Genomic DNA, 16,230 nt, shown 5'->3' with positions numbered 1-16,230 from the left:
TATTTTAGGATATGTTGAAACAATGGTGAAACTATCTCAAAAGTAAAACCCAGGTCATTTTGGGTGGTTCAGTTCCATGCCTGCTTTTTCTAGAAATCTTTTCAGGTCCCTTCTGGCTGACCTCACTATCTTTCTGATTGTCCAGGTACTTAAAGTCTGTACTGTACAGGTTAGCTCTTGAATTATTTTTTAAGTACTGGTCATTTCCAACTCGAAAGCAACTCCTTAGGGTTAATGACTGTGCCTTCTCCTCTTTTGTATTCCCTTTAACATGTATCAAAATGCTCAGATAAATGCCTCAAGTAGGCTGATAATAAAGCCATTTCAGAAAAATCAGTGAGATTGGCTCCATTTAATGAAGGAGAACCTTTATTGGATGTAATGCAAAAAGCAGAAGTGTATGATGGAGGAAGGGGGTGGAGAGTCGTGGCAAGAACATGCGCTTTTGAGTTGCACAAATTTGCCATCAAATCTTACTGGGTATCTACCCAACAAAAATGCATACAGATATGCATCAAAAGACATGCACAAGGATATCCACAGTAATACTATTCATAACAACCCTCAACTGGAAACAACCCAAATGTCTATCAACAGTAGAATGGATAAATAAACCACACGATACATTCACATAATGGAGTACCCTAGAGCAATGAGAATGAACAATCTTTGACGACATTGAGCAACGTAGATTATTCTCACAAACATGTTGAATTAATGACAAAAGAAGGTATACTACGTGATTCCATTTTTTTTTTTTTTTTTTTTTTGAGACAGAGTCTCACTCTGTCACCAGGCTGGCTCACTGCAACCTCCTTCTCCTGGGTTCAAGCGATTCTTGTCCCTCAACCTCCTGAGTAGCTGGGATTACAGGTGCCCACTACCATGCCTAGCTAATTTTTTGTATATTTAGTAGAGACCGGGTTTCACCATGTTGACCAGGCTGGTCTCGGTCTCCTGACCTTGTGATCCACCCGCCTCGGCCTCCCAAAGTGCTGGGATTACAGGCATGAGCCACGGCACCCGGCTATGACTCCATTTTTAGAACTTCAAAACTCAACTATGATTTTGGTTCATATTCCTCATATTCATGGTATTGGTGTATCTGTATCTTTGGGGAGATGATTAATGACAGAAAGAGGACATGGCAGGGGTGCTTGCAGGGGGCTGGCAATATTGTTTCTTGATGTGAGTGCTGGTGCCCTGTTTATTTATTTATTTATTTTATTTTTTGTTTTAGAGATGAGGTCTCGCTATGTTGACCAGGTTGGTCTCAAACTCCCAGCCTCAAGCAATCCTCCCATCTCGGCCTTCCAAAGTGCTGAAATTACAGGTGTGAGCCACCATGCCTGGCTTGGTTCCCTATTTATAAAGTAGGGATAATATGGATCCCTATCTCATAAGATTGTTGTGAGGAATAAATGTTTTAATCCATGACATGTAGTAGCTGTTCAATAAATGTTAAGTATTCTTATTACAAGCTTTCTAGGGAAGGAGAGATCCCTGTCTGGGAAGTCTCCTGGAAAAAATTGAGCCCTGAACAATTTCATAGGTCCAGGATCCTGGATGCTGTCCTGTGCCTTCCTGTCTCTTGGATTGTTCTCGGCGATGTTTGGTTGCCTGTGTGATTCACCTGCAGCTCCTTGTGGGCCTTCAAGTTCTTGTGTTTTATTCATCACCCTCTTCTTTCTCTCCTCCTAGTCCCTGGCCCTGCCAGCTGCTGGTGGTTCTGTTTCTGCTCTGTTCCCTTCCTCATGCTGACCCTTCTACCTGGCCTGCCTTTCCTTCCCCTCCAAACTGGGAAAAGTCTTCTTTCGGTATCCCCAGTGCCATCTGCATAGTAGGTGCTTTCTGCTGTGCTAAAAACCAGGCTCTGCACCACCTGGCCATGGCCCCAGTGCTGTGGGCTGACTCAGGCTGAACTAAGATTCTATTCAGGGATTTAATTTTCCTGGTAGGCCTGGCATGTCAAGGGCCATAGTTTTCCTTACCATTCTGGAGCCACCGGGCTTCTGGGTAAAACTGTCTGGCCAAGAGACACAGGCTTTCATTTTTCAGAAAGGAAACCCTTCCCAACTGGTGGAAAATAAGCTTTTGCTTAGTGACTAATAACATAAACACAGACAAGATTTCTGGGCTTATAAATAACCAGTTGTAAAAGTGCCCAAGGGAAGCAGCCTTTTTTTGCTAGAAGAATGGCCAAGAGTATCCCTGTCACCTTGTAGATAGTGACCTTAAGCATGGGCAAAGGAGCGTTGGGCCAAGGGTGCGGAAGCTGCTCATTCTTCAGTATTAATTCCCAAGGCCTTGCTCTTATACATTATAAATCCTGGACTATTCTGGAAAAATAACACCCGATCTCTAAGGTCCTTTCCTGCTCGAAAATCCTGTGATTCTGCGGCAGCCACAACATGTTTTAAAGAGCGATGCCAGCAGGGAGAGGAAAGTCTTAGGGTTTTGTTTTGCTAGAGCTGCCTAAGTGGCTGATGAAGTAATTATGAGCACAACTTCCATTTGTTGAGCACTGGCCGAGGCACCGTGCTGAGGGCGATAGACCTGTGAGGAAATTACTAGTCTCATTGGACTGATGAGGAGGCGGAGGGTCAGAGGGGTTGATATATATGAGTAGTAATGGAATGGCTGAGAGCTTGGGGGCAGCAGTCAGACTGCTGGGCCCAGTGCTGGCTGTGCCTCTTGCTCTTTGTAGTTATGGGAATTATTATTCACCTTGTCCCCAGGTGTTCTCATCTGTAAAACGGGGATCCTCCTAGTACCGAATCCTTATGATGTAATTCATGCAGAATGCTTACTAGCATGTTGCCTGCACATGGTAAGCCTACAGCAGATTTTGCTGTTATTAAGAAAGGCTTCAAGAGCTTCATCTGTAACAGCCCTGGCCTCCTCGATGAAACACTGAGGCTTGAAGTCTAGAAATCTTGTTTGCTCTTGATTAATTTAAGGTGACAGTCAGGGCCTTGACCATGAGACTTGGGCTTCTTCCTATGGGGCACTGGGCGATGGTGCCCCAGAGCCAGGCCTGGCCGCTCGGACAGTTCTCTGACCAGACTGCTTACTGGCCCTGCCTGAGAGAACGAGGGGCCAGTTTTATCCCTCGGGTATCATCTCATTCATCCAGTGTTTCCCAAACTGGCTCCATATGAGCTCTTCTGGATGCCAATAGGAGGATTGAAATGGCCCAATCAACTGGCAGAACTCTGAGTTAAGGAAACCAGGCTCTCCGAGGACCATCAAGTATTAATGTTTGGCTTGGGTTTGACCATGGAATTTTTTTCTTCTTCTAGATAGCTTGCAGAATGAGTACTCCATGGAATATGCATTTGGAACTATTTCTTGACCCCTCCAAATGCAGTCAGCAGGGAGGCAAGTGTGAAGTCTGGCAACCAGAAAGGATGGGGGTAAGGGATGTCCTTGGAGGTGAGAGAGGTGGACAGATCTGCGATTTATTTTATTTTTGAGATGAAGTCTCACTCGGTTGCCCAGGCTGGAGTGCAGTGGTGCGATCTCAGCTTACTGCAACCTCCACCTCCTGGGTTCAAGCTATTGTCCTGCCTCAGCCTCCCCAGTAACTGGGATTACAGGCACCTGCCACCACACCCAGCTAATTTTTTGTATTTTTGGTAGAGATGGGGTTTCACCATGTTGGCCAGTCTGGTAACTTCTGGCCTCAAGTGATCCACCTGCTTCAGCCTCCCAAAGGGCTGGGATTACAGGTGTGAGCCACCATGCCTGGCCAGACTTGGGATATATTGTAGAGACAGGATCAGTAGGACTGATTGATGGAAGCTGCTTAGTAAAATATTTGGTGTATTGGACTGTATTGAACCGAATTGTGTTTATGTCTCCTTGATACCAAATCAGCCAGTTGGAGAGGGAAGAATCCAGCCACTGAAACAGCCCTTCTGTCTGTGTGAGGCAAGTGGCCCACACCTCCCGACAGTCGCTGAAGGGCCAGAGGCTTTGGCTCCCTTAAAGATGTGCCAGACTCTTTGGGGTGTGAGGCTTCTTGTTTATTTACCTGTCAAAGTACTTTCCTTCTTCCTACATCCCTCCTTTTTAAAATTAGAAAACCCGCTGCCCTCTCCAGGGCCTATCACTCTTTCATTTTTGGGGCCTGAGCCATGCATCCCGAGGCAGTTGGGGTGTTTCCAGTTTCCAAGGTTTATTGTTAATGAAAAGTGCACAACAGGCTGAAATCCCTGGCAGGAGCCAAAGCTGCAGGGTACACCGAGGCCAGCAGACGCTGGAGCAGCCAATTTTATCTGGATGTTCTCTCCTCCTCCTCCCTACCCTCCTCCTTCCCCCTTCATTTTATCAGGGAAGTTTGGCTGGACTTGAAGGAGCCAAAAAGGAACTGGAGGGATCTGAGCTTCTAGCAGCCAGCAACAAGGTATGGGAAGACAGGGGACCCAGGCCTAGGGTAGGTTCCAGGTCAACTCAGTTCTTCATTGAATGTATGTCTGCCTTGGTGCTAGGCTCTGGGGATGAATTAGTATTGATAGCAACAATAATAGCTAACATTATTGAGTGTATGCTGTAAGGGGAAGGCCTTGTAAACATTGAACATACCTGGTATCAATAAGTCCTCCCAGCAGTTCTAAGTACTTGCTAATATTATTCACGTTTTATAGTTGACTAAACTGAGGCCCAGAGAGGGCAAGCAACATCCCTAGAATCACACAGCCCTAGGAGTATCTCATTCCAACACTATAGTTTTTAGCTCTGTCCATCTAGGCAGAGGACGTGAATGTGTAAACCAGGAAATAAACACGCACAGTTTGCACGTGCTATGAGGCAAGTATTGACTAGTGCAGTGGGAGGGGCGCTGTGGAAACCACATATGAGCACAGTCTTGGCTAATGAATTACGGTGCTGGGCATAGGGGGCCTGATGGAAATGTTAGAAAAGTGGATGAGATGGAGGGAGGTAGGCAGGGGACCTTCAGGGAGGGTCTTGGGTACCCTACAAAGGTTTTTGTACTATATCCGTTAAGAGTGATGATGGATTTCAAAACAAATATTGCTTATTTTATCCTTGCTCAAAGGACATCTTATGTGAAAGTCCAAAGTATGAAACAGGTGGCAGTGGAGTGGCTTTGGACAGCCTGTCATTTGTGGCCTCCCTTCTCCCTGCCTCCATGCATGGGTCCCTGGCCATCTGCCTGGAACCCTGACTTTGAACATCATGACTAGAGAGCATCAGCATTGGGGAGAAAGAAGCATTTACAAGCATTTGGGAAGACTGTTTCCTTGGTGGTGTGGAGGTTGAGTGAGAAGGGGCTGGACCTGGTGGCAGGGAACCGGCTTGAGATCATAGTAGCAGCAGCCCTGCAGCCTGCGGCGTTAGTTCCCCATCCATGCTGAGGACTGGAGCCCTGCTGATTCCAGCCAGCTCTTTGGGAGGCTGTCTCATCTAGTAGTTCTGCACTTGATCTTTGAAGCCAAACTGCCTGATTGCAGGCTGTGCCAGTTTCTTAACCTCCCTAGGCCTCAGTGTCTTCATCTTTCAAATGGTAAAATTACAGATATTTCCCTGATCATTTGTCGTAGGGTTTAAATGAGTCAGTACATGTGAGGTACTTAAAACCTTACACACAAACTTGGTGCATAGTAAGTGCTATATTGTTATTTATTATTAATGTTCAAAAATGCCTTTATGTAGTTTGAGTTTACTCATTTAATAAATATTAGCTGAGCTCCTACTATGTTACTATGTGCCAAATACTGTTCTGGGTGCTGAGGATTACACCAGTGAGTGAAACAGGACAACCCCCTTTTACATTCGACTGGGGGAGACAGAATAAATAAATACATGGAATGGGTGTGTAGTAGGGCTGAGAGGGGCCCATGGGATCGTGCATGACTTGGTGGGCCACATTAAAAGCTTTGGGTTTTATTTGCCTGGGATGGGAAGTTATAAAGAGATGACAAGATTGAGCACCCATCTTGGGGTCAGAGTAGCTCTGTCAGGGCTGGGTACCTGGTCTGTATCCAGTGGTTAATAAATTATTGGTTGTGTTTGTTTTTACCCATCATCCTGTCTACAGGAAAGCTGTTCTGGGAGAGGGTGTGAGAAATGATCTTGACAAGGAGAGTGGGGTCCTCAGAAAAGGGAACCACATTTCACTTAGCATGACAAAGATGTGTCCAGGAACAATGGTGGTGACACACACCATTGCCCACCTGGCAGGACAGCACGCCCCACGCCTCGTGATGCTGAATTGGCTGATTTGTCTTCTGACCCGTCAGTCGGTCCTCTGCCTGGCGACATCTCCGTTGTCCTCTCTCGCATTCTCTGTAGCATAAGTGAGCTTGTTGGCTAAACAGGGTGTTTGTGTATTGCTGTTTTCCCTCTGCAGTGTTTGAGAACAAAGATAAGATTGTGATCATCATGGAATATGCCAGCAAAGGGGAGCTGTACGATTACATCAGTGAGCGGCGACGCCTCAGTGAGAGGGAGACCCGGCACTTCTTCCGGCAGATCGTCTCCGCCGTGCACTATTGTCACAAGGTATGGCTGCGCCTGGCCCGCAGCTTTGGCTGTAGACGGTTTTTATGGCACTGCATGATTTTTTTCCTATTATAAAAGTGGTATCTGTTCATGGGAGCATGTATGGAGAATTTATGAACTAGAAAGAAGAAAATTACCATCACCCACGATTCTGGAATCCAGGGATAATCCATTTTTGACATTTTTGCTTATTTCCTTTCAGTCTTCTTCCTCCTCCTTCTCACATTTATTTTTTTATGTAAACTTTTAATTTTGAATAATTTTAGATTTACAGGAAAGTTTCAAAGGTAGTACAGAGGGTTCCTATCTATGCCTTACTTAGTTTACCCTAATATTAACATCTTACATTTCTGTGGTACATTTGTCAAAATGGAGACACCAATGACCTTTTTCTGTTCCAGCATCCAATCTAGGGTACCACAGTGGATTCATTTTTACATCGTTTGTGTCATGCTTTTTTACTTAATACTTTAATCTAAATATTTTTCTATATTATTAAAAATTCTTTGTAATTCTTGATTGTTGGACATTGAGGCTGTTTCTAATTTCTGATTATTACAAATAGTGATCAGTGTCTTTATATATGAATATTTTCCTCTCATGTGAATAATTAAGAGAGATTCCAGAAGTAGAATTACTGGGAGAAATGTTCTTGAAACCTTTCTATGCTCTTGGTACCTTTTCTTGCATAGGTTACCTACATGCACGTACATCTTATTGCAGCACACCTCGATGGCATGTGCTCAGAAGATAGCCACAGCCAGGCTCATGCCTATAATCCAAGCTAGTTGGGAGGCTGAGGGGGGAGGATTGCTTGAGCCCAGGAGTTCAAGACCAGCCAGGGCAACATAGCAAGATCCATCTTTAAAAATTTGTTTTAAAGTAGCCAGGCGTGAGGTTGCACGCCTGTAGTCCCAGCTGTTTGGGAGGCTGAGACAGGAGGATCCCTTGAGCACAGCAGTTTGGGGCTGTAGTGAGCTATGATGGTGCCACTGCTCTCCAGCATGGGTGACAAAGTGAGACCGCATCTCCAAAATAATAATAATAATAATAATAAGAAGAAGAATATAGCCACAGTAGAGCCACTCTTGGTTTCTGGAAAAGGCATGAAGTACACAGATAATTACAAGCCATGTCTCAGCGATTATTGTTATTAATCATTTTGGTCATGATTATCATCTCATTCAGACTTTCTCCAGATCTGTCACACCCTGAACAGTCATTTACTTTGAGGATAATATGACTTGAGTCCAACAGGGCATCCAAAACAGAGTCAACTTCTTCATATAAATGATCGCAACATGGGGCTTCCTGGTTTGTTAAATATTGTGTTAATTGAGAGTGGCTCTGTAAGTAATTAGAGAACAGTTACTCAAATCTAAAACCCTTAACCCCATGTGAACATTATCTGACCTCTCTTTGTTGACTCAAAATGTGCTCATGATTTGAATCGTATAATATTTTGTATTTCATCATGAGGTATCATTGTAAATCACCACAGAGGTGATATTTTTGTTATTTGAAGTGTGTGAACACTTAGATTCTGTATGAATGAGGCTTTATTAGACTCATTCCATCTTATTATGAAAACCAGGAATGCAGCAATGTAAACCAAACTGCTCCTGATGTTTAAAATTAATGGAATCAGGTGACTTGTAGTCCACATCTTTCTTCTAACAGACTTGGTTTTGTGCATTTCTGAATTCAGAAGGCCTCCTTGCAGGCTTGAATTAGAAAAAGATTAGTAGAAATACATGTTTTCATTTCTCCCTCTGAGCAGTGCTTTTGGAGATATTAAGAGTGGTCAAATGAAAAGGAACATAAACAAGAAAGAACCACCCATAAACATGCCTGTTGATTTGCTCAAAAGAGCAGCTTCGATTGCAGATGTCGTTTATGCTGAATGATGTTCAGAATCATTCAATGTCCCCCGCTACTTGTCCACTCACCCCGAAATAGCCAGTTCTTTCGGGCCCACTGCTCTTCCCATGCCCACCCACCCCCTAAAAAGATAATCGGGTCTTAAAAAAGAATGAAGAAGGCTAGTGTTTACTGCTGTGTAGACCGACAGCCTGTTGGCTGATGACTGCTTTTCACGTTTCAGCTGGCTGGCCGCTGGTCATTGAAGTTCAGCCTTCAGCCTTGCCAGAGTTTGCCTGAATGGAAAGGTCAGGCAGGATGGCAGCCACCTGCTTTAGTCAGGCCAGTGGTCCCGGTCTCATTGGTCTGCTCTCATGCTTCACCTTTCACTCAGCCCTGAGTCCTGCGGAGCAGAAAGGGACTTTCTGAGTCTTCTCTCCAGGTTGCTTAGGAAATGTTATCCTCAGGACAGATCAAAATGGGTTGGAATAGATTGAGTCAGATGTCTTTCCAGCATTGCGTAGGCAGGCAGGCACACAGACAGACAGATGAGGAGTGCCTGTGAGCCCCACAAGTCTTGAGTCCTCGGCAGAGAAATCTGCTTCTTCCCTGGGAATCCCATCCAGACAGACATTGTTTGCTGCTGCCTGGGATTATATTGCTTTCACACAGTGGAATTACATTCCGACAAAGAATCCCCCTGCTGTTTTATAGGCTCTGGGGGAGAACAGATTCCAGTCATTTTTCCCTTAACCACACAGCAAGTGACTAATGCTCTCCTGTCGCTGGTCGGTCGCTGGCGGGGGAGCGTCAAGACAGTGAGAGCAGCCTGAAGAATGGAGGAGAAGACCACCGGGCTGGTGCATTTCTTTAATCTGTCAGACATTTCCCTTTGTGCACCTTCTTCCTTCCTCTTTCTCTCTTGTTCTCATCCCAGCCGCTCCCATTCAATTCCCTCTTTGTCTTCTCATTTCAGAACGGTGTGGTCCACCGGGACTTGAAGCTGGAAAATATACTGCTCGATGACAACTGCAATATTAAGGTAAAGCCCTTGCCTCGTTGATTGATATGCAGGGCCTGAGTCTTGCAGCTGGATGGAGGCTTAACCCACTCCAAGCCGCAGCCTGGAAATAAGGCAGCCACTTCCTACCTGGCAGGCCCGTGGGGAAGAGTCTCTTTGCTTGAGCTCTAAGTCCAGTTCAAACAATTAAATTCAACAAGCAGTTACTGATCTCCTACTATATGCTGGGCATTGTTCTTCCTCCCTGGGTAAGAAGAGATGACTAAGATACAGTGTCTCTCCTCAGGAAGCTCGTAGTCTAAAATCATCACCATAACAATACTTTTAGCAATCAATACATATTTCATATGTATTTTATATTTTTGCCTGATATCACTTAAATTCAATCTTTACAACAACTCTACAAGGTAGGTACTGTTATTTACATAATTTCACAGATAGGGAAACTGAGGCACAGAAAAACTAAGTAATTTGCCCAAAGTAATCCAGTGGTAAAGAGTGGAGTTGGGATTTGAACCCATGTCTGTCTGATTTCACGAGCCCAAATTCAAGTCGCTTTGCTTGATTTGCTAGCAGGATCTTAAATTATTTTAGAGCTGGAACTCTTTTCCTGGCTATTTCTTTGTCACTCTCCACCCTGTCTCCTACTTCTCCCTCTCCACCTTCCCACCCCTGAAACCAGCCATGGACCTGGGAAGCTGACCAAAATGGGGATGGTGCTTGCTGTTGGGAAATAGCAAGTGCTGGAGTTTACTCGCACGGAGAGTATTATTGCTGGCTGCTGCTGGAGCTGGAGAAAGCTCTCCTGGCCCACAGGGTTCAAGTGCCTCCCAGGGAGCCCTCTGAATGTCCTTTTGACCACGTCTACAAAATAAGCAAATACGGTTTCAAAATAAACGGAGCTCGCTGCATGGGTTTCATTATGAAACGGCCTTAGTACTCCCGGCACCAGCAGGAGCCCTCCAATTGGCCGCTGGTGACGTTAGTGGCTTATCCCTGGTCCCTGGACAAAGCATGGGAATGATTTTTTTGTTGTCGCTGCTATCAGTCGAGGAGCAGGTGATGAGACTTGTTTCCTTGCTTGGAAGGATGGGGTTGCTTTGGTGTTGGTATTCTCTATACAGATCATGGCAGCAACCATTAGTCACCATCATCCTTTGAGAGGCCCCTGGAAGCCATGACCCAGTGACCTCTTGCTCTTGCAGAGTGGTTGACCGTAGTTACATGTAGTCCATAGAATAAACAGGAAATAGTTGGTCAAAGTAGTTCTCCATGGGAATAGGAAGTGGAATCTCAGGGTCTATTTCTGGCAAAGTGGTTGGATTATTCTAGAAGGAGCACGGTTGTAGAGTTAGGAAATTCCGGGATGTATGGCTTTCTAGCTTCTTGACACTGGGAAAACCACTTAACCCTGTTTCCTCAACTGTAAGACGGGGTAACAGTACTACTCATAGGCCTGCTTAGAGTAGTGAATGAGACACTCTGTGTTTAGTTTTGTAAACTGCTAAGCACTCGTGTCCAAATGAGTCAAAGTTAAAAGCAGTGGCTTTGGAGTTAGATATTGCACCCCTGCCCCTTAGTAATGGCAGGATTTGGGATAAGTTTCTTGATGATTTAGGCTTTAGTTTCCTCATCTGTCAAGGGATGCCAGTTCCTGTCTCTGCAGATTATTGTTTATTTGTTCATTTCTTTTTCAATGAGTATTTTCTGAACTGTTACTGTGTGCAACGCCCTGTGCCCAGTCCTGGGGTGTCAATAATAAACGTGAAGATTTTAGACAATACTACAATCAAAGCAATTCATGCTCAACTGTTACTATACTGGGAGCCTTCTTAAGTGGCTGGCCACTGGAGAGGGAATTGAACCGGAAGTCAGCTGCTCTGAAGGTGCCTACCTAGGTCCTGGGGAGTGGTGGTCAGGCCATGGCTGAAAAATTGGTCCTGGTTTGAGAGCCACCACATTTTTCATTTTTCTAAGGGTTTGTGTCATCAACCTTATTGACTTCCTCTCCAGATTCTTCCTGCCACCTGCCCCCAGAGCTCTCAAAACTAAATGTCATCTTTACAAGGCCTGGAATGTAAGCCTCTTGCCTAGGGGTTGGGTTCTATGGTGCAGTGTGACCTCTTGGTCCCATGATGTAGTCCCAGAAGTGGTAAGACACATAGCTTTCTATGAAATCATAGAATTCCCTAATGCAGGAAAAGAATGATTAGAATTCTGAAAGCAATTGTGCAGGGAAACAGTGAGGCAGGAGCCCAGGAGAATGGCTTCATTTGTGTAAGCAAAAAGGCGATAATGTTGGGCCTGACAGTTCCCCTGCACCAAGTTCTTCAACCTAGGGTCCCTGTGCATGATGGAGGGAAAGAGCACACACACAAGACAGTATTATCAATTAAGGCTTAGGCATATACCTTTCCTTAAGAATTTCTACCTGGCATTTCCCAAGGTAAAGCATGGGTGCGCATGCACACATACATCCCAAAGAGAAACCAGATCTTCCCATTATCAACACTTTTAAATTCCTTTCCTCTTTGTTCAAGGAATCCTACTCAGATCTGAGAATCCTACGTCTTTAAAGAACTTTGGGGGTCATTTTCCAACCCCTTGTTTTAATGATTAGACCCAGAAAGTCTGGAGGGTAATGCCCACGATCAGACAGTGAATCAGTCTGGACTAAATTATTGTGTCTTTGCTTCCCCAGAGTGTAGACTAGTGCTTGGCACACAGTAGGTACTTCAAAATGGTTTGACTTCGGAATAAAGGAATGACGAGCCAGGATTAGAACTCATGTGTTTGACTTCCAGGCAAATTATCTTTTCATCATCTCCCATCCACTTCCAAGGTTTTAAAAAATGTGATTCAGCTGGTCTTGATTTGTCTTCTGGTGGTATATTCTCAACTCTTCCTGACTCAGCATTTTGCTGAAACATATTTAGAAAGGACCCTTGCTGACAAAGGCAGGCAGACACATGGCCACAAGCTGGCCTCTGTGCTTAAGAGAGCCCCTGCCATCCGTGTCTGGACCTGGGGGACCACGGACACCTGAGCCACCAACCAGCAGGATATGAGCAGCAAGGTCCTCTCTTGGAGCCCCCTCTGGTGCCTCTCTAAATGTGGATCCATTTTCCATGTTCCAAGGTTGGAGGACTTTGGCCTAGGAAGCCTATCTAAATGCTACTGGTTTAAACTTGTCACATGTCACTGCAGTGGTGGGGAGAGCCGTGTAGCTCATTCCTCTCCCCTTCCCTGCCTGATGTTGATTTGCAGAGCACACATCTGGCATTGGAAATTATTTATCTGGCCACTGCGAGAGGGTGTGGTTTCTAAAAATATTCACACAGTTGGTCAGCAGAAAGAATGAGAGCAATGTGCTGCTTTGGGCTGCATTCCGTACTCTGGAAGCATGTCTACTAAAATAGACACCCAGCACAGCACTAATTTGCAATTAATAAAAAACGGGCCAAATTCACAGCCCACTCTCTGAGAGAATGGAATGCTGACAATTCCCATAGAAGGCTCCTGTAAAAATGTCTTACAATGAGAAGAGGTCCAGGCACCAGGGTCAGCCGACCTCCTCCAAGAGGGCTGGGAATCTGGTGAGCTCCCAGGGCTCAGAGTAGAGGGGCATAGGGGAAATGGCCTGCTGTCCCTTATGACAATGGAAACGCGGCTGCTGTGGATAAGAAAAGAAGCTTTGAATGGCCAGGGCCAAGATGAGATAGAAACCTCTGAAGCTTAACAAGACCAAGTGGGGCAGCTGAGAGTCAGCCTCTGGGCTTTGATGATATGAATGGGAGAGCTCTGTGTTCATGCATGAATTAATCAATTCATGTGTTGTGTGTATATATCCATGCATACCTGCACTCACTCATCCATTCCTGCATTTATTCACTGAGGAATTGAACATCTTTTCTGGGCAATATTTATTTGATCAGAAATATTCATTAAGGTCCTACTGTGTACTTGGCCCTGTGCTGGGGATTTAATAGTGAACTAGATGGCCAAATTTCTGTCTTGGAACTCAGGATCCAGCAGTTGTTAAACTAGCAGTGATAATGAGCCGTGAGGAGGATACAGAAATCAGTGAAGAAGAGAAGGTACCTGTTCTAGTGAGCTTAAAACTCCAGTTGGAGACACAGCAGTAAACACATAAACACATAATGTAATTGGCTGGTAGTGAAGAAAATCCATGCAGGGTGAGAATGAAGAATAGAGTTGCTCTTTTAGCTAGAGTGGTCAGGGAAGGCCCCAGGTATAGGACTTGAATTCCTCTCATCCACCAAGCTCTCTCTGGTTTCTTGACCTTGGCACACATGGTTCACACTGTCTGGAATGCTCTGCTCATTCCTTTTTGCCTGCTCCTTCTTTGGGGTCTCTGCTTGAATGCCTCTTCTTCCAGGAAGTCTCCCCTGATCCTCCTCCCATGACAGGGCCAAATGGCCCTGTGTAGTGTATTCTGGAAGTGCTGATCACGAAGCAGTGGGTCTGTCTGGCTGGACCAGAAAGCTTTCATGGAGGAAGAGGGATTGAATTGGGTTTTGAGGGATGGGTAGGAGTTTGATAGTAAGGAACATGATGATGGCTTTTCAAGAGGAAGAAACAGCAAGCACAGGAACACAGCATGGAGACTAGAAAAGGAAAGTAATGCTTACTGAGCCCCTGCTAGAAGCTAGAGCCCCATGTCAGACCTTCCACACCTTATTTCATTTGGTCCTCAGAATGTCTCCACTGGGGTGGGTGTGATTACATCATTTTACAGATGAGGAAGCTCTTGCAGCTAATAAGTGATGGGACTGGCTACAAACCTATGGCTATTTGACTCTAAAGACCAGACACCTGATGAATTCTACCCTCTACTCTTACTATCCAAATTTGCCCTACATCTAAGAGCACATCAAATGAGGGTACTGTTTGGTCCATGCTTTGGTCAGCCTTACCTTGTCTGCAGGCAGGCTTGCAGACAGCTATCCCTGCGAGAGACTCTCCAAGTGCTGATGGTGGCTGATGGCCAGGCTGAGTCATGGTGGCCAGAGTAGGCATGCGGGGATGCCAGGGCTGTGTGCTGTGAGCTGGCACTGGCTGCTCGTTAGCATCCATGGGAGCTGCTGCTTGGACGCGCCCTCTTTTAAGAGCCTCCTCACATTGTTCCTGGTGGGAATTTCTTTTCTTTTAAGAGAGGCAGCATGAGCTTAGATCCTCTGAAGACGGAAGCCGACCCCACTCACTTCTGCTCCTTGTTCCACTCCCTGCCTTCACTTCCTGGCAACTCAGGAGTGAGGCTGTCTTGAGTGAAGCCACAGCAATCAACTCCAAGGCCAGAAAGGAGTTATGGAGTGTACCTTCCTGGATGGAATTGCTGTCTTCCCGAAGAGTTATGCAGAAAGTGCATTTCCTTGTCAGCCACCTGACAGCAATAACTCCCCTTTATGTAGCAGTTTACAGCTAAGGCAGATGTTCACCGATGTCTCAGGCAAGCCACTTTACCACCCTGTGCCTCAGTTTTCTTATCTGCAAAATAAGGATAATTTTAGAATTCCACTATCTGCAATCTTCCAGATAGAGTTGTTGTGAGAATTTACTACATCAATATATGTAGCACTCACAGAACTGTGCCTGGCACATAGCAATGCTGCTACTGTTACTTTTATTTTTAGAGACAGGGTCTTGCTCTGTCACATAGACTGGAGTGCAGTGGCACCATCATAACTCACAGCAGCCTCGAACTCCTGGCCTCAAGCCTTAACCTTGAAAAACACTGGGATTGCAGGCATGAGCCACCACACCCGGCCTATTTTAATTCTTTTCTTGTTTAATCTGGCTTTGATTTTCACAGCATCAAGTGATTGGTGGTATTGCAATTCCATTTTCCAACAAAGGAATCTGAGACTCAGAGAGGTTAAATAAAGTAGTCATAGCTAACATTTACTGAAGGCCTACTGTGTGCTAGGTAGGCATGGTGTAAGCACTTCCGTGAATCAGTTTATTTGGTTTGATACCAACACTTCCAGTAGGTGACATTATTATCATCAACCCCACTTTACAGATGAAGAAATGCAGGCTCAGAATGGCTAATGTGCAAGTGCATATTATACGCTGGGGCTCTTGTGAAAATACAGTTTTAGTGGATCTGGGGCAGGGCCTGAGTGTCTCAGTTTCTGAAATGTTCCGAGGTGATGCTAATGCTGCTGGTCCATGGGCCAGATTGGAGTGGGGTGGGATTAACTAAAGTGCCTTGGGTTAGATGCTGGTAAGAGGTGAGGCTGAGATTTGAACTCAAGTACTCAAACCCTAAATCCTTTCCTTTTCCCGTCCTATGATGCAGCTTCTCACTCTGAACATGCCTGTATTATAAATGAGTGATAAGATCTCCTGGCTCTTTAATGGGCAGTGGTTTTAATGCTTTTGGTTCCCTGTTTGCCTGGTCTAACAAACGATTGTTAAGTCGGCCAAACCATCAGCCTTACCATAATGGCTATAATTTATAGCGTCAGCTGGTCCCAGGACTATTCCAGGAGCTTTACATACGTATTCTCTACTCTTATGTGAGGTGGGTTCTAGTCTGAGTTCCATTTTGCAGATGAGGAACTCGAGTGACTTGGCAGGTCCCACCCATCACCTAGTAATGGCAAAGCCATGGTTAGCCCCAGGTTCTCCTGGACCCAAAATGTCTGATCTGTGGAGTGCACCACACTTCCTCTTAAACACTGCAGATGACTGTTAGACCATCACTAATTATTATCATTGTCATCAGCATCCTTTCCTATCAGTTAATGTCAGCAAGGTGACACTTCGGTTTTCACCAGATGAGCTCATTATAAACA

The 16,230-nt window shown here is 45.2% G+C and overlaps 1 protein-coding gene across 1 annotated transcript in view; it reads left to right on the top strand.

Moving 5' to 3' along the window:
• NUAK1 (NUAK family kinase 1) overlaps positions 1 to 16,230 on the top strand; it is a 75,328-nt gene that overhangs the window by 45,401 nt on the left and 13,697 nt on the right. Inside the window, exons 3-4 of the mRNA XM_054444164.2 lie at positions 6,377 to 6,528; positions 9,365 to 9,430. Of these exons, the coding sequence (XP_054300139.1) occupies positions 6,377 to 6,528; positions 9,365 to 9,430 (218 nt within the window). The remainder of the gene's footprint in view (positions 1 to 6,376; positions 6,529 to 9,364; positions 9,431 to 16,230) is intronic.

Source organism: Pongo pygmaeus, chromosome 10 (assembly GCF_028885625.2).
Source record: "Pongo pygmaeus isolate AG05252 chromosome 10, NHGRI_mPonPyg2-v2.0_pri, whole genome shotgun sequence".
NCBI classification, from domain to species: domain Eukaryota; kingdom Metazoa; phylum Chordata; class Mammalia; order Primates; family Hominidae; genus Pongo; species Pongo pygmaeus.
The sequence above is the reverse complement of the archived record's forward strand: the minus strand, read 5'-3'. Positions and strand labels throughout refer to the sequence as shown.